Source organism: Salvia miltiorrhiza, chromosome 7, assembly GCF_028751815.1.
Source record: "Salvia miltiorrhiza cultivar Shanhuang (shh) chromosome 7, IMPLAD_Smil_shh, whole genome shotgun sequence".
NCBI lineage: Eukaryota > Viridiplantae > Streptophyta > Magnoliopsida > Lamiales > Lamiaceae > Salvia > Salvia miltiorrhiza.
The window spans coordinates 56,479,474-56,498,667 of record NC_080393.1 but is presented as its reverse complement, the minus strand read 5'-3'; the positions used below and the strand labels follow the sequence as shown (position 1 = coordinate 56,498,667).

The following is a 19,194-nucleotide window of genomic DNA, read 5'->3' as shown; positions in this document are numbered from 1 at the left end:
AGGATTCAAGCGCCTTTGAGGTTGCGTTCTAGGCCTAGCATCATCATCAAGCAAAATCCTATGCATACAGACACTTGGGCTAATCCCTTTCAAATCAGAAATCGACCAACCAATAGCAGACTTATGCTTTCTCAACACACGCAACAAAGAATCCAATTCACAAGGAGTAAGAAGAGCTGATACAATTACCGGATACGTCTCACCATCACCTAGGAAGGCGTATCTCAAGTGATCCGGCAACAGATTCAACTCAAGCTTTGGGGCGGTCCCCTTTTCCTCCTCCATCTTTTTCTTCTCCTCCTCGGTGCGCAGCTCCAGAAATCATCCTTTCCTATGTGCAATCTCTGCTACACTCTCCAATGCACTACAACACTCAAATAACTGATCAGAAAACAAATGCATATCAAGAGGAAAATCAAAATCAGCAGAGAAAAAGAAATGAGAGATGCAAGCCTCAAGAGGGTCGCCGAGACCCTTCCATGAAGATGGTGTGTCATAGCAATCAACTAGGCTCAGCAACTTGCACTCCTCCATGTCAATGTCTTCCTTCTCATCATAAAACTTCAAAGCTCGATATATGGAGAAAGTGTGGTTTTCATCATTCACTCTCAAAGTGAGCTCCCCATTAGCCACATCTATCAAGGCTCTTCCTGTGGCCAAGAACGGTCTCCCTAGGATCAACGGGATGGTCTTGTCCTCCTCAAAATCCAACACCACAAAATCAGCAGGGAATATGAACTCATTGACCTTCACCAACACGTCTTCCACTATCCCTCGTGGATATGTCACCGACCTATCTGCCATCTGCAACGCAATCGACGTCGGTTTCATCTCTCCAATAGCCAACCGCTGGAAAATAGATAGGGGCATGAGATTAATGCTTGCCCCCAAATCGCAGAGCGCCTTCCCAAACTGCTGGCCTCCAATGATGCAGGAAATAGTGAAGCTGCCTGGATCTTTAAGCTTGGCTGGGAGCTTCTTCTGCAAGATTGCGCTGCACTCCTCATTGAGGTTCACCGTCTCGAACTCTCCCAACCTCTTCTTTCTCGAGATGATGTCCTTCAAGAACTTCGCATACTATGGCATCTCCTGCAGCGCCTCCACCAATGAAAGATTGATGTGCAACTTCTTGAAGATCTCCAAAAACTTGGAGAACTACTGCTTCACCCTTTCTTTATGATGACGCTGAGGGAACGGCAAAGTCACTGTTGCTGGCGAAGTAGTCTTCTGCTTTTCATTCTTCTTTTTGCCAGAAACCTCAACGGTGACCTCCTCAGCTTCTTTCTCATCAACTGGCGACACGATCTCGTCCTCAGGCATCTTGGGTCCCTCATAAGTAGTCCCACTCCTCAAATTGATTGCCTTGCAATGCTCCTTGGGATTAACAGTTGTATTGCTCGGAAACTGACCTTGTTGGTGTAGATTTGTAAAAGCATTGGCCAGTTGACCCAATTGGGTCTCGAACATCTTCATCTGGGTCCCCACAGCAACAGCATTGGACTCCAACTTCTCCATCCTCTCGTCGGACTTGGACATGAACTTCATTAGCAACTCCTCAAGATTCGGCTTCTTCTCTTCATTTATCACTCCGTTGGTAACCGAGAAGCCTGGTGGAGGTTGAATTGCATTGTTGGGATTCCCGTATGACAAATTCGAGTGTGAGCGACCTCCTTGCTGATATTGTTGTCCTCTATTGTAGCCACTCTGTTGTCCACGCTGAAAGTTCCCAAAGTTCCTCCCATGAATGAAGTTGGCGTCTTCTACGCCTGTCGGATCCTCCACAGCTGGTTCAGGATTTCCCATAGACATTGCTGAAATTTTTGAGTTCAGCTCTGCCAGCTGAGTCGATATCAATGCCAAAGGATCTGAACTAGATGCCGCATCAACTTTCTTCAGCTGCACCCTCTCGGACGGCCATTGGTAGCTGGTAGCCGCCATACTTTCTATGATCTCCATCGCTTCTGCGCTTCCCTTCTTGAGTAGGGAGCCTCCAGCTGCTGTGTCCATGAACATCCTCGTGCGCTCTCCGCAAGCATTATAGAACATGACGACTAGAGTCCCTTCATCAAAGCCGTGGGACGGGCACTTCCTCAATTTCTCTTGATATCGTTCCCATGTTTCTGCTAATGATTCACCTTCAAATTGCTGAAACTGAACGATGTCCATCTTCAGCTTCAAAGTGAGACCAGGAGGGTGAAACTTTCGTAGAAATAGGTGTGCCACCTCTTCCCATGCAGGGTTGGCACCTAATTGCAGAGTGTGGTACCATGACTTAGCCTTGTCCTGCAGTGAAAAGGGGAATAGGCGAAGGCGAATGATATCATCTGCTACGCCGTTCATCTTTATAGTACTGCACAACTCCAGAAACTGCCTCAAGTGCACGTTGGGATCCTCTGCGGCACTACCTCCGTATTGTTTCTGTTGTACCATGGTGATCAACCCAGCCCTTAGCTCGAAATTATTTGCGTTGACTCTAGGCGGCTCCTGGTACTGGTACAGTGGAGTAAATGCCTCATCAATAGGCGGCTGTCTCTGCTCAGCAACAGTTTTCTGAGCATCCATCAACGCCTGCAACTGCTCTCTCAGGGCACGGACTTCTTCCGCAGTAGCCATGTGATCCAAATTGGCTTTGGTTGTCTGGCTGTTGTTATGGCGGCACGTAGCTTCAATCTCCGGATCAAAATCTACTAAAGGTAAATTTTTAGATCTTGTGTTCATAAACCACCTAAACAAACCACCAGTTTCAAGTTATAACCACAAGAAAGAAGTAAATAACTTAAACAAATAACAGAAATAAAAATCCAGAGTAGTATCAAATACTTAACAGAATAGTACTGATAAAAATCAGTCCCCGGCAACGGCGCCAAGTACTTGTTCGCTATTTTATTAACACGCCGCAAGTGTACGGGTGCAATTGTATATAGTGGCAAACAAGGTCGAATCCACAGGGACTAATGGTTATCAATGTCTAACCTTAATTATTTTACTCTATCTAGATGAACGATTATTAAAGTTTTGATTTTGGAAAACAAACTTAAATTAAAATAAAGAAACACTGAAAAGAAATCAAGCTGTGAAAATGCGAAGTAACAGAAGAAAGAGAGTTTCCCAAGGCAAAGGTTTCAACAGATTCTCCTAACTAACACGTTTGATTCAATTAATGAGATAATTCCTAAGGCAATCTCAAAGTTAATTCATACCCACTCCCGTGGCATACTGATCACTAATTTCTTAGCAACAAAAACTGCAACTAACACAGGTAATTGTAGCAAATAATAAGCAATCGAGTATCGTATCCTCAGGGACTGACACAACGAAATAACTCTAGCTATCTCCTAAACAGACTATAACAGTAGACAGGCAACAGAAAGTAGGAAGGTTAATCAAAAACTAAATTTAACAAAATAAAATCTAAAGAGCAGAGAAACAATGATAAATAAATCATATATAAAGAAAACTCTGACCCTAGGGATGTACTTTTACTAATTAACTACATGCATTTAATATATTGATTCAATTACCAATTTAATCCAACCCTGATGAGAAATAACAGAACTATTCATAAGCTTCTCTAACGAACACCTATGAAAGTAGATTAATTTACCCCCCTTCACATTTAAGATTCCAAGGAATAAATTAACTCCCAAGCGTACACAAAGAATAGCTCCCTACAGTTTCACCTATCACATTCAAGTGTCAAGGCTACTACTATAACATGCATTCCTGAATCGGCTGAACAATTATCGCATTCAAGACTCAAACTGAACAACTAGACATGTAAATTATTGGCCAAATAATTCACAAGAAATTAAGCACCAGGAATCATGAATCACAAGTTGGAAGGCAAATTGATATCAATAAATCAAAAACACATAATTAATCAGCTATGTACAAACCCTAGGTTCAGATAAAAGAACTAGCCAAACATACTAAAATAAATCATAAACATAATTAAAAAGAACACAATTGAAAGAACTGAATTAAATAAAACTCTGAATAAAACAATTGTAGCGGCTTGAATCTTCAATCTTATGGAAATTCAATCCAAGCTGTAAAAACTGGAAATCAATAATAATCTAAAGCTATGAAACTGAGAAAATAAAGTTTAGGACTGAAAAAGGAACCCTCGATAGGTCAAAAGAATACCTATTTAAAGTATCAGGGTAACATACAGTGTTTGGAACCCAGAAGAACTCTGAAAATCAGAAAATCTCGCAAACCCGCCAAATTCGGCGGTCAAACTCGGCGGTCGCCGTTTAGGTCGCCGAATTTGTGCTGAAAAATGACCAAATTCGGCGCCCGCCGAATTTAGAGCTCGCAGTGCAAAACTGAAATAGAAATTTCGGCGACCAACTCGGCGGTCGCCGTTTAGGTAGCCGACTTTCTTCTTCAAAATGCCCATTTTCGGCGGTCGCCGTTTAGGTCGCCGAATTTTGACTGCTGCGCGCGATGTTTTTGCCATAACTTTCTCGTCCGAACTCCGATTTATGATCCGTTTGTGCTCACGAACTCATATCGAGATGATCTGCAACTTCTATTTCGGAACATTGTTCCAAATTCGAACTCAATAAATCTGCAAATTCCTTCAAAGTTCGAGTAAGAATCATGTTTCACAAGATAAAATAAATTAAGCACAAAACAATCATCCAACACTCAATTTCCTATAAAATTAACATCATATGAACATTAAAAACCATGGAAATATGAGTGTTATCACATACAAATCGTTGATTACATGCAAGGCTACCATCCCTGGATCACACTTCTAACATGTAACTCCTAAAAGTTCCTAGGATTAACGCCCTCACAAATTATTAATTCCCTTTAGAATTAAAATAAATGTGTTCTATGTTCTTAGTTCAGGTAATAATTATCATCTCCCGATCTCAAATTAAAACCTATGATTATGCTAAATTGGTGATCAAGCAATAAAGCAAACAATTATAACAAGAACATAAAAAGGAATAGAAATCTCAATTAATTGAATCAACAGTCAGAAATTCGAATCATGTTTACTCCCTAAACCCTGGGAAAAAGAAATCTAGCCACACATAGACATATGACTAACAATTAAAATCTCAATAACACTAATGAACATTAAACAATGAAAAACCGTAGTGAAGTCGAGAATCTTCAGTCTTGCTCTTGCTTCGTGTCTCACAGCTCTCAGGAAAAGTCAAAGAAAATGATAAAAGGTCCTTGGAATAAGCTAAAGGGTGGTATTTATATGCCCTAGGTCGTCCAACTCAAAAATACTCCCAAAATCGCGTTTTAAATTAAAATCCGAAAAATTGGGCGAAAATGGGCACCTCGGGCGGGCTCGTCGCGCGGCCGCATGGCTGGGCCGCGCGAGCTCGCGCGGCCTCCTCGCGCGGCCGCGCGCTTGGACCGCGCGGTCGTCCAGGGAATTCTGCAACGTCGCGCGGCCGTGGCATGCGGCCGCATGCCCGGACCGCGCGACCTCCCGTCGTGCCTCCTCGCGTGCGGCCGCGTGTCCTTCGACCCGCGGACTTCCCGACGCCCGATTTGAGCCCCGTTCACGCCTATGAACTCGTCTCTTCATGTGCTTCATTATTCTTCATTCAAAAACTCCACAAAACGAGTCCAAAAGCCTGTAAAAACAACACGAACACGAACGAGTAGTCTATTCCACAAAATTGAACAAATTTAACCAAAGACACTCAAGAACTCCATGAAAACACCCAAAAACTATGAATAAACGCGACAAAGGAGATGAAAAATGCATGTAGAACACCTAACCAATTAAGTCTACAAGGTTCAAGCATAACAAAAAGTCTTTTGAATACTCTACTTTCCATTATGCAACTGCTCTATGGATAACTGCAACTCTAGTTTACTTCCATCATGCATTCTTTTACCTTTTCAATATAGGCACAAAGTCTGCTAAACTCTTCCTTGTAACTCCCCTCCAAATTAGTTATTATTTCCTTGTTAGCTCTGTTGCATTTAGCCAAACTGATATGTAGTTTCAAATGGTCTTTCACATGACTTTGCATGTCCTTGGATGTGAATTTAGGATTCCTATACACTACTTCTTTAAAATATTTAGCCAAATAAGATTGGATTGCACTAGGTACTTCCCTCTACTTGCAACAAGTATGGTCAGGAATAAGAGTTTTAACTACTAAACCCTGGACAACTCCATCCTTAGACACATGCATGAGAAATGGACACTCTTTCTCATTCATGCATATAACTCTAACTCTAGTAGGCTCATTTTTAACAAACTTTATTTTGTATCTAAACCTAACACTATATAAATTGATTGCTTCCCTAGCCTCCTTTGTCCATGCAAAGGTCTACCCCAATTCAAACCTACCTTTCTCTCCCTCCTGAACACTGCCCATAAAATTCCCTATTTTTGGTTCATCATCATCACTCTCACTTAAATCATAACTATAAACACTCGAGTCATCATCACTTTGATCATCTTCCTCATTTCTTTGTCTAGCCCTGCCCTCTGCCTCATTGCTTTGTTCATCCCTGCCCTCTGTCTCATTTCTTTATTCATCACTGCCATCTGCCTCTAAGCTCTCAAAACCCATATCTCCCTCATCATGCTCAACCCTCTACTCCTCCCTCATTCTCAACCTCTAAATCATTTGCCCCTACCCCAATCTCAGTCCAATCCTTCCTATGCCCTGCATCTATTCCCTTATTCTCAACCTCTAAACCATCTGCCCCTACCCCAATCTCAGTAGCATCCTTCATATGCCATGCATCCATTTAGAGCATCAATATCTTCTTCTGTAAACAATGGCAAAGGTGTGAAACTAGGCATATGATTAGTTTCAATGTCAGAAAAAAAATTCAATCTCTTGTTGTCCTAGTAATTCAAGGTAATTATCTAACACTTTTTCACATTGCCTTTGATCCCTAAGGAGTACTAGGACTTTTTCTAAACTGTAATCTTCATTAAGTACATAAACTGCCCTAGGTTTACTCATTACTCATTAGGCTAGACTCGAATTCAGACATTATTCTTTGAAAACTCATATTGCATAGGAGGTCTTCTATTTTCATAGAATTATAACCATCATATTTTATTATACCACTTTCTTCATCTTTCTTCCAAAAACCCTGAAAATTGAAAATAAAAATGACCTTTGGATTAGACATCCTGCACAACAAAAAAACAACAACAAAACAATTTGAACATTCCATTCTTGCTATTCATGATTCGTCTAAAAAAACCCATCTGAATCACTATTCTATTGGTTTGCATGCAATAAAAAAACTAACTCCAAGATTGAAGTTTAAGCAACACTTGCCTATTTTCGAAACCTGCTATATATGGTTGCTGGAGAAGACTAAACGCGTGAAGAAATCGTTGGAACAATGTTCTTCTCTTTCAATGTCGTCTGCCGATTGTGAGTTTTTAAAATGGAAGACTCTTTGTATACTTAGGTTATTACACTAACCCGCGTAAATGGTAGGAGGTGGGCCCCACGAAAAAATAAAAAAAAATTAAAAATTTAAGTGGATGGCGTTAGACGGCCGTTTAGAGTCTGGGTTTAAATGTACCCTTCTTTTGGACTCTGTGGGTTTATTTGGGCCAACATCGAGAATGGGGAGGGATACGCTATAGGGGTGTCTTGTTTAGGGGGCATTTGTACCTTAACCCTATTGTAAATACTAATGGATAGTTTATGCGGTAAATTCTTGGTACATCACTGTGTCAAACTACTTTTTCGAAAATGACATCACTGGGTTTAAATGTACCCTTCTTTTGGACTCTGTGGGTTTATTTGGGCCAACATCGAGAATGGGGAGGGATACGCTATAGGGGTGTCTTGTTTAGGGGGCATTTGTACCTTAACCCTATTGTAAATACTAATGGATAGTTTATGCGGTAAATTCTTGGTACATCACTGTGTCAAACTACTTTTTCGAAAATGACATACTCATACAATCTCATGCCGAAAAAAAAGTACTATTCTAATTGATTACTCAACATCGTGTTAGAAATACTTTTCTGGAGTGCCTTTCTTATGTGCAAAAATGTGCAATCCCTTGAAATGCTCTAGATAATCTACTCAATACATTAATTGTCATATATATGGTCTTAAACAATCCATCTCATAGAAAGTTGATTCATCCTTGAAAACGGTTCAAACTCTATGCTACTACAACTGTTTCACAAATAAAAAATCCCTCAAATACACATATTTGACCATACTAGGAATAGCCAACATGACTATGATAAACATTCTACACCAAATAATTCAAAGAATTCCACCACATAGTTTGAACCATGATCCCATCTATGGTACCCTTAAACAATCCATCTCACAAAAAGTTGAGAATCATCCTTCAAAACGGTTCAAACAATCCATGGCTGTGATAAACATTCTACACCAAATAATCTAATCTTAACTTAAACATACCAGGCTATTCTTATACACAAACCCAATGTACCATGAACAAGAGTATGGTAATTCAGTGGAGTTGATTTCATGTGTATCAAGATTGTAGAAAATACAAGTGCGACTCTCACCACGAAAACGCAAGGCCAGAACCTCAAGGTATTTAACCCAACCAATAGGCTCCAAGATTTGATTTTTACCTGCTAAAGCAAGCTGTTGAAGCCTGCACTTTTGAGATCCCATCTTAATGTCAGGAAGCACCTTCCTCCATTCACCAGTTTCTGATTTCATCTCCCAAACATCCCACGAGAAATCTGATTTCATCCCCCAAACATCCCACGAGAAATCTCTTATGTCGCCAGCCAACATTGATAGGAACGTCCCCGTTGACAGATAATACCGTCTCTTTGTGCATAAATAACTTGTAGAAAAAGGAATTATACTCTTTGTAAGGATCTCAGTCTCAATATCCAATGTCAAGACGATTCTTCGATATTCACACATCCAATGTATGAAACCTTATGTAACCAACGGATGTGTAGACAAAAGAAATTCCACATTACATTTATCACGAAAGCTATCAATCGCAACATGTCTCCAACAGTTATCGTAAAGGCAGGAGTTAGTTTTATCTGCTGTGGCTCGGTGCACACATGTTGTTGCATGTACTCTAATAAGCATCTTTTGTATTTCTTTTGCCACTTGTTATTTTCTGATTGGTTGCTTTGTTTTTTCCCCATGTTATGTCTATAAATAGCTGAGTGAACAACTTTTGTATGCAACTTTTTGTGCTGAAGTAATACTACTCTCTACTCGTTCTTAGCTTAATTCTTTTCTTCTTCCTCACAAATCACACATTCAACATGGTATCCAGAGCATACTAGATCTCTGATCCATGGGCAAAATACGACATACTCCGTGGAACATTTTGGCTGAAGAAGAGGCTGGTGACGATGAAGAGATGGCTCGCAAGGATGCATTGCACAAGAAATCTGAAGGCAGTCGGCGTATGGAGCGAATCAATCCGCAAATTCTAGATCCAAAGCAAATCGAGGAGATTTTGCAACTCCACAACGCCGATCATCCAGGAATGTTTGCAGCACAATTGACAGGTAACAATTTTATTAACTGGAGCAGATCTGTCAAGCGTGCTTTAGGAGCTAAGAGTAAACTGGAAATTCTCGATGGTACCTTACCTGAACCAGATTTTAGCTCTTCATACTATAAGGCGTGGGTTAAAGCTGACTATATGGTTTCTTCATGGATAATAAATTCGATTTCTAAAGAGTTGGTAAATGCCTTTGTTCATATTGAAAATTCAAAGAAATTGTGGGATGCTATAAGCCAACGATTTGGTAGAAGTAATGGCCCTAAGATCTATAGGCTGCAAAGAGAAATCAGTGGTTATATGAAAGGTAATCAGAGTGTCCTTGTCTATTTTAATAACCTTACTGCTTTATGGGATGAATTGGATATGTTGCTACCACCGTTGTCTTGTGTTTGTGGCACACGTGAGGCAGGCATAAATAGAGAAGAGAATCAGCGTTTGATGCAATTTTTACTGGGGTTGAACGATGCATTTGAAAGCGCACGGAGTCAGATATTATTTCTCGATCCTCTACCTACTGTAAACAGAGCATATTCTATGGTCCTTCAGATAGAGGATCAAAAGATAACTGTGGAAAGTTTTGGAGAAGCTCATGCGATGCAGGCTATGACTGTGGGAAAGCAAGGAGTTGGGAAAGGAAGAGACACCTCTAGTTTTGGTAAACAACAGCAATTGTATAAGGGGAGAATGAGTAAAGAGGAGAGGCAAAAACTTTACTGTGCACACTGTGAACGCCACGGGCATGAAGAGAGTGAGTGTTTCAAACTGCATGGATTTCCAGATTGGTACAAACGATTGAAGGAAGGAAAAGGGAAATCTAAGGCTAACTATGCTGAAGTGAAATCAGAAGGAGAAACAGGGCCTCATGGAAGGTCGGTTAATGATAATGATGGATCACTTGTAAAGTTGATCCAATATGAAATTAGCAAATGCGTGGGGAGCATGGTGCACCAAACAAGCAGCACTCCTACACAGAAAAGTGATGTTAATATGGTACAAGGAGGTTTAGAGTTTGAGGGACACTATGCTTTTAGTGTGTTCTCTGGAAACTCACACAATACATGGATCCTTGATTTAAGAGCCAGTGCACATATTTGCTGTAATTCTAAGTTGCTCAGTGCTATGCATTGATTGGAAAAGTGTCAGGAGATTCATCTTCCAGATGGAAGTGTGAAACAAGTTACACATATGGGTGAGGCTCAAGTATCTAGCGAGTTAATTCTCACACAAGTGTTGTATGCACCGAGCTTTACACACAATCTAATCTCAGTAGCACAGTTGACAAAAAAGGATGATGTTAGGTGTCTTTTCTTGAAGACACATTGTGTTATTCAGCGGCAAAATTCAGATCATATATTGGCTCTGGCTAAGATACACAGAAATCTCTACATGCTAGATAGATTACATGTTAACTCTACACTAGCTGTACACCAGACACCAAAGAAAGATCTCATAAGATGGCATGTGGAGCTGGGACATCCATCTATTGGCGCTATGGAAAAGATGCCCATAATGGTAGACTTGCTGCATGAAGCAGATCTTACAAAGCTAAAAAACTGTGAGGTATGTGTTAAATCCAAACAAACTCGTGCTCCCTTTCCTATATTATATAGAAGGTCTACTGAATTATTTGAGATTATTCATGCTGATGTTTGGGGCCCATATAATGAAGACAATATGTGCAATGCAAGGTTTATGTTAACTTTGGTAGAAGACCACAGTAGACTTACTTGGATATATCTACTCAGTTCTAAGAGCATGGTTTGTTCCACACTTCGTAAGCACATTCTTATGATTAAAACACAGTTTGGTGTCATAATAAAGAATGTTAGAAGTGATAATGGAGCAAAATTTATTAACAGAGAAATGACAAGTATGCTAGCTGAATTTGGTATACATCATCAGAAGTCTAGGATTGTATATTCACCTCAACAAAATGGGATTGTAGAGCGCAAGCATAGGAGTCTTTTACAGATTGCTAGAGCTCTTATGATTGAAAGTTGTCTGCCTTCTAGTTTCTGGCCATTCTCTCTCTTGACTGCTACTTGACTTATCAATAGAATACCAAGTAAGGTGATTGACTGGAAAACACCATTTTCCATTATGTTTAAGCAGGAAGCTAATATCACCTTGCTCCAGCCCTTTGGATGCTTGGCTTATGCATTGGATCTGTCTCCAGGGAGGAAGAAATTTGACAGTCGTGGTTTAAAGTGCATATTCCTTGGATATGCTATGAATAATAAGGGGTATCTGCTCTATGATTTGGTGAGTGAAAAGGTGATTGTTTGGAGAGATGTGAAATTTTTCTCATCTACCTACCCTTATGCTTCCGCTGCTACTTTGCCATCCACTGATACTGCATGTACTCTCTTACCACCACTATCCTTTATTGATTCTCCATACACTCCATCCTCCTCTATACTCTCAGATATTTCTACTTCTTTATTACCTTCCATACCTACTCTCACTGAACCACATATACAACCCACTGGTGATCCACTTGATCCAGTAACTTCTCCTAATAATTCCCTTGATGATGAGATATCTTCTACACCCATACCTGAGCTGCCTGTTAGGTGTAGCACTCGTGCTAGAAAACAGCCATCCTGGATGCAGGATTATGTAGCAGTCCTCACTACTCCTGTCATTTCTATGCCATCATCAAGTGACTCTTATACCCCAATCACTTTTCCATATATTACCTCAGCTAATCTGACTCCACAATATACGGCCTTTCTTGTTAATATTCATAATATCAGAGAACCCTCTTCCTACACTGAGGCTAGTCAATCGGCAGAATGGATGGGAGCAATGCAAAATGAGCTTGATGCACTTGAAAGTAACCATACTTGGGAGTTTACTGCCCTACCTCAGGGTAAGAAAGCCATTGGATCGAAATGGGTATATAAAGTGAAACTCAATGCTGATGGAACAATCGAAAGGTACAAAGCACGGTTGGTAGCTAAAGGATACAATAAAAAATATGGCATTGACTACACAGAGGTATTCTCTCATGTGGCTAAGTTAGTTTCTGTACGCTTTGTTATTGCTCTGGCCACTAGTGCAGCTTGGCACATACATCAGGTTGATGTTAATAACGCCTTCCTTCATGGGTTCTTACATGATGATATATACATGCAGCCACCACAGGGATATTCGAAGGCTCAGCCTGGCCAAGTTTGCAAATTATAGTCAAGAGCTTATATGGGCTAAAACAAGCTTCCCGTGAGTGGAACGCCGAATTTTGAAAGCATCTTTTCCAGTTTGGCTTTGCTCAATCATACTCTGATAATTGTCTCTTCTTTAAGGGTACAGGCGATAGTTTTATCTGTCTACTCGTATATGTCGATGATGTTTTAATTGTCGGGCCTAATCTTGAATTGATTACAGAACTCAAGGATTATCTACATTCGATGTTTACCATCAAGGATCTGGGAGATGCCAAATATTTCTTAGGCATGGAGATTGCGCGTGGGGACTCCGGGACTTGTCTCAACCAACGCAAATATATCTTGGATCTTATTGAGTCAGCTGGACTCATAGGATGTCGGTCAGTAGCTACTCCTCTTCCACTTAATTGCCGCTTGTATCTCAATGATTCTCCAGCTTACTCTGAGCCTGAGGCCTATCGTCGTCTTGTCGGGCGATTGTTGTATCTGAATTTAACCAGACCAGATCTTACTTATGCTGTTCAACAGCTCAGTCAATTTGTGGCTACGCCATCGGAGTTTCATTGGAACGCTGCTATCCACGTTCTCAAATATCTGAAAGGGTGCCCCTCGCTTGGCCTTTTTTATCCGGCTGCTACTCCACTTACTCTTACTGCTTTCAGTGATGCAGATTGGGGAACGTGCCCAGATACTCGCCGCTGTCTCACTGGCTATTGCATTATCCTTGGTGATTCTTTGATATCTTGGCGCTGCAAGAAACAGGCGACGGTCTCCGTTTCTTCCGCCGAAGCTGAATACCGTGCTCTCAGCACGACTGTGACGGAGATGCTTTGGCTTTCTCGCCTTTGTTCTGATTTTCAGGTTACACTACCGCTTCCGTTGCCGCTATACTGTGATAACCAGGCAGCGATCCATATCACAAAGAACCAGGTCTTCCATGAGCGGACGAAGCACTTGGACATTGATTGTCACCTTGTGCGTGATCAGTACAAATCCGGATTTCTCGTTCCTCTCCATCTCTCTACTGATCTCCAACCAGCTGATCTCTTCACTAAGAGTCTTGGAGGACCTCGTTTCCGACGCTTGCTGTCCAAGCTTAGCCTGGTTGATTTACACCATGGCCAGCTTGAGGGGGGGGTAAAGGCAGAAGTTAGTTTTATCTGCTGTGGCTCGGTGCACACATGCTGTTGCATGTACTCTAATAAGCATTTTTTGTATTTCTTTTGCCACTTGTTATTTTCTGATTGGTTACTTTGTTTTTTCCTCATGCTATGTCTATAAATAGCTGAGTGAACAACTTTTGTATGCAACTTTTTGTGCTGAAGTAATACTACTCTCTACTCGTTCTTAGCTTAATTCTTTTCTTCTTCCTCACGAATCACACATTCAACATATCGACTCCAAAAGTCAGTATGCCGAGATGAATCTGGCTGAACTTCCAAAATGGTGAAGTCAATTTATACTTCATGGAACGTGGAGCAAATGCCATACCAAATCGATCAACACGTGATGGAGTATGAGGCAATGAAGGGATAATGAATGATTTCTTTGTTGCGGGATTTATAATGTATGGAATTCTACGACGGCAGTATGCCTCTAAGCACAAACCATTGCAACAGTTTATTAACTTGCCTAGGGCTGTAAACGAGCCGAGCCGAGCCGAATACTAGGCTGCTCGAGCTCGGCTCGTTTAAATATTCGGGTGTTCGAGCTCGGCTCGAGCTCGATTCGAGCTTTTATGTTCATGATCGAGTTCGGCTCGACATCAAAATATCAAGCTCGAGCTCGATTCGAGTTCGGCTCGTGTTTTATTCGTTAATGTCGAACTCGAGCTTATGCTCGAGCTCGGCTCGTTTTATGTTCGTTTAAAGGTTCGTGTAGGCTTGAAATGTGCTCGGCTCGAATATTCGAGTTCGAGCTCGTGTCAAGCTCGAAATCATATACTTTTAATCAACCTGTTGCTCGAGCTCGAGCTCGAGCTCGACCTCAAAGAAAAATTATTTTCTATATATTCTAATCAATCGTCCAAAACAAGCATCAATACGAATAAAAATCATTCTAACAAATGTACATGCATGCCAAAATAACATAATTTAAACAACAATCCAAACAATTAAAATGTCTTGTGTAACTAGAAGAACATTAAAAAGTCCAAACATACACACCAAAAACTACTATATAAGAGAAGCATTGATTTTGTAGATTCTCTCCAATCTAGCAAAGCGTCACTACTGCAGCAACAAAATCAAAATCACACAATTAAGAATAATACAAATATAAATAATAAGACTAATATAAATAAAAACAATAATTTACCCATTCTATTGATGACATGCTTAAGTGAAAGTGATCTCTTTGGTATTCTCTTTGTCCTATAAAAATATAAACACATAAATTTAAATATTAGACGTATATATAGTAAAGACATAAAGATTAAAACTGATACTTACCTTGGCTTTTCCCTTGATCTCGTAGCGAGCTCGTAGCCAATCTTCGGCACAAAGTAGCATTTGCACAGTATCCACTCCTAAAGAGGCACGATGTGGATCAATAACTCTACCACCAGCACTAAAGGCAGACTCTGAAGCTACTGTGGTTATGGGAATTGATAGCACATCACAAGCCATCTTTGATAGGATCTTATACTTCATCCTATGCATCTTCCACCATCCAATTGCATCAAACTGAGTCGGCTCATTCCATTCTTCAACTGCCTCCTCAAAGTACAAATCAAAGTCCGACTTCATTTGATCAACACTAGTAACAGTTTTCCTAAAGCTTTCATATTTGCTTTGGCTTCTACTTGTACTAGATTTCACACTACTAACACCACTAACATTGCTAGAACTTCCTGTTTGAGCATCACTAGCATTTCTCACAATATTAGTAGTACTAGTACTAACTCTATAAGCCTCTACATATTCAGCATACAAGTTTCGCAATGTCTCAAAAACTGTTACTTTAAGTTCAATCCCTTCCACGCCAGAATAGCAATTGTCAGCACACCACTTCACGGATGTCTCAATTCGGCCGCCTTGCGTTGCAGTGATGAGAATTGGATGATGACCGCCCCACACTTCACGGCAGCAGAGAAGAAGTCCACATGTAGAATGCTGAATTTGTGTGTCGACAAAATCATAAGAATGGATAATGTGGTACCAGCTGCGGCACACAAGCCTTACTCTGTCGTAGAGATGATCAGCCGGCAGACGCACGAGGATGTCGGATAAGAGCTCACTGGGGAGGGACTCTATGTTCTTCGGACTCACCCTTTTACACCTCCTCAAATAATAAGGCCGAGTTCTAGATTTTTTGTCCCCGATCATCTGCATAATAAAAAACATGGCTGTGAGATTGTAGGTTTAGCAAAACTAATCACTAGAACATAAAATGCAGGACTCCAATGGAAAGGATTTTTTGAGTTCATTATTTCACTACAAAGCATAGAGTTATATGCAAATCGGCTTTTTTAAATGCAGGAACAACATTTGCTATACTTCATCCATCCCCAAATAACTTCATAACTTTTAGAATTTTCGAATAATGTGGCTAATATGTAAAAATGCGATTGGTAAAAGTAGATACAAAAAATTAAGGTTAGATATCTCAATTGGAGAGATGAAGACGGTTACAATCCACAGATCTAAACTTAGTAAGAGATTTTTCAAAGTCAAAGCTTTTCTTATTCATCCTGTTAAAAACACAAGCAAAGAAGAAGCAGTAACTTTCAGATCTTCATCTACATTTGTTTGAAATGGGCAAATTGAAGAAAAAATATAAAGGAGGGTTGGGTCACCAATCTATTTGAATTTCCTTGTTCGTCTTCACTAAGCAAGCTTCCATCGCTGCAGCGGCGAGGAGCGGCGGCGGCTCGCGGCGGGCCCATTCCGGAAAAAAAACGAGTTTTAAGCATAAGGGGCGCCGGTGTTTCTAGGAAATGGGCAGAGTGTGTGGCGGCGTGAATGATGGAGAATAGGGCTATAGTTATTTAATTTGAATTAGAATCAGAATAGAATGGGCCATGTTTTGGATTTTAGGTTTATTTGGGTTTGGGCGGGAAACTGCTGTATTTATTTAGGTTTACTCCGCCGCAGTGTTCTACACAGTTCGCCGATGATCGTCATTCGAATATTCAAAATTAGGTTTTTGTCATTGAAATTTAGGTTTAGAGATTAATATAAAAAGACATTCATATCAACGATATGCATATGGCTGTCTTATTCTCTGCATTTAAGTTTTGATAAAACACATGTATACAAATTAGTGGATTGGTTAGTTCGATTGATTAGTAGAGTGATGATGTTTATGACAATATCTGTATTCAATTCAATAAGCAGATGATACACATTAGAAGTCGGGCTTATTATTTCCGGAGGTGTAAAAAGGAGAGGCCAACAAATATAGAGTACCTCCCCACGGACCTATTGATCGAAATCCTCCTCCGTTTGCCGCCGATCATCTCCATGGTGGAGCGAGGCTCGTCTGCCGGCGGTGGTACCACATTATCCATTCTCATGCTTTCATCAACGCGCAGATAGTCTGCCACTTTATGTAACAGCCACCGCAGATGGCGGAATCCACACATCTGAGCTGAATCACATCTCCAAATTGCGAGCTTCCTGCCACGGTTTGGCTCTGGAGTTGGATGCCAAACATTACGGCCTCCCTCGTCTTGTGAATCCTGCAACGAAGCAGTCATTCCTCAAGTATGGTTTTGCATACTCTGCAGCTTCCTTGGCGTATAAAGTGATTGCCCAGTACACTGTTTGCCACTCGCCACCACGCGTACAAACTGACTATAGTCTTGACGTGCTCACTCTTGGAGTTGATGAATCGTGGAGGCACGTCGAGGTTCACCACCTCCCCGACCATCTCAGGCCATTTTTCTTCAACAAGGCTCCCTTGACTACTGAAGGTTTCTTGCATTGGGGAAGGGGGAAGTGCTGCGCAACGCTGGATGTGGAGACGGAGATCATTACACTGAGTGAAGCCCCTTATGAGTACAATGAACACGACTATAAATATCTGTCGACTGGGATGTGTGTGTCGCTCATGGTTGCGTGCGGTGATCTGTCGTGGGAGGTTTAAGTTCGTCAGAAGATCTTTAATATGATATAAAAATTATAAAAAATGAATTTAAAACGAATAGGTTATTAAAATTTTAAAATATTTTATTTTATTTCTCTTTGTTAAAATTTTACAATTTTTTATTTATGTTTGTGTATGAAAATATTTATTTATTATTATTATGAGAAATACTCTATAATAATAATGTGTAATATTAATTTTTATTATCAAATAATTTAAAATAATTTAATAATTTTAATCATCATTACACTTTAAACATAACTGAAAATTACGTTTTTAAATTCTGAATTTTATTGAGTAATTAGTATTTTATTTTTAAACCATATTTTGGATTTATTATATTTTTTATGTTTAATATTTATATTTATTTATTTAAACATATCATTTAATTTCGATTTCGCCATGCATCACACGGATGGTCGTACTAATTGAAGGTAAAAATTGAAGTTCATGAAAAAGTTTGAAAATGGGTCAATATCATGAGTTTTAGCGTAATTAACCCTTTTTAAATTAGGGAGCGGAGTCCAAGTGAAAATATATTTCGATAAGAAATTGTCCCAATATTTGGGTTGAGCCATGATTTGTTCGGTTCGGCGGATCAATATATCCGACTCCAAATTTACAACAATTTAAGATCATGTAAGGCTAAATCAATATTCAAATTAAAAAAAAAAATCATTCTATTAATCTTATTTACCAGTTTAATTCAATTATGATGAGAGATCACACATTTAATCAAATACTCTCGTTAGAGCAGTAAAGATGGTAGATTAATAAATTATCTATCATTGTCACGTCTCAAGACAATCTATTAACTCCCAATAACTCCTAAGAATAGCTCTCTATGATCCACCTATTTTCGTCAGGTCTCAAGGTTAAAATCATATCATACATTTATGAATCCGCTAAACAGTTATCTCTGTCAAGTCTCAAACTGAATAGCTACACATGCAAACTATTGATCAGATAATTCACAAGAATTCAACCACCAAGAATTATGAATCATAAACTGGAAGGCAAAAATGTATTAATAATTTAATCACATGAATTCAATTAACTATTTACAAACCCTAAAATCAGATAAAGAACTTAGTCAAACATAGCAAAATAAATTAAAAGCATAATAAATAAGAAAGCAATAATAAAAACTGAATTATATAAAGAATGACAATCTTGAATCTTGCAGGAAAAGAAATATAATCTATGAAAACAATAAAATTCTAAGTCTAAAAAAATAAAAAGAAGAAAAGAGGTGAAGAGAGGTGTGTCTAATAGGTCAGGAAAAGCACCTATATTCAAAAATCCGAAAATGAAGAAAAGAAGAAAAGGACCTATATTCTAACAGGGGATAAATGCAGTACATAACTCGAAAATACTGATAAAATCCAAAAATCCCGAAAATCTCCGAAAATTCAGAAATTCTCGTCGGACACTATTCACT

General features: G+C 39.7%; 2 protein-coding genes across 2 annotated transcripts; both read right to left on the bottom strand.

Annotated features, from left to right (window-relative positions):
- Positions 1-321: 321 nt before the first annotated feature.
- LOC130994454 (uncharacterized) lies at positions 322-2,613 on the bottom strand. The gene is made up of 2 exons (XM_057919495.1): positions 1,258-2,613; positions 322-1,059 (listed from the first exon to the last, which is right to left on the bottom strand). Exons 1-2 carry the CDS (start codon positions 2,611-2,613, stop codon positions 322-324), a joined length of 2,094 nt encoding a protein of 697 aa, XP_057775478.1.
- Positions 2,614-14,686: 12,073 nt separating this feature from the next.
- Positions 14,687-15,991, bottom strand: LOC130994453 (zinc finger BED domain-containing protein RICESLEEPER 2-like). The gene is made up of 3 exons (XM_057919494.1): positions 15,116-15,991; positions 14,982-15,037; positions 14,687-14,896 (listed from the first exon to the last, which is right to left on the bottom strand). Exons 1-2 carry the CDS (start codon positions 15,989-15,991, stop codon positions 15,002-15,004), a joined length of 912 nt encoding a protein of 303 aa, XP_057775477.1. The 3' UTR covers positions 14,687-14,896; positions 14,982-15,001.
- Between the last annotated feature and the right edge of the window lie 3,203 nt (positions 15,992-19,194).

What these genes read in the sequence shown, in the direction of transcription:
- LOC130994454 (XM_057919495.1), bottom strand. Translation starts at nt 2,613, where the DNA reads ATGGCTACTGCGGAAGAAGTCCGTGCCCTGAGAGAGCAGTTGCAGGCG. An exon ending in CTGAGGAGGTCACCGTTGAG is followed by an intron (nt 1,060 to 1,257) that starts GTTTCTGGCAAA and finishes AAGTTCTTGAAG; the next exon opens with GACATCATCTCGAGAAAGAA.
- LOC130994453 (XM_057919494.1), bottom strand. Translation starts at nt 15,991, where the DNA reads ATGATCGGGGACAAAAAATCTAGAACTCGGCCTTATTATTTGAGGAGG. An exon ending in AGATCAAGGGAAAAGCCAAG is followed by an intron (nt 15,038 to 15,115) that starts GTAAGTATCAGT and finishes ATATTTTTATAG; the next exon opens with GACAAAGAGAATACCAAAGA.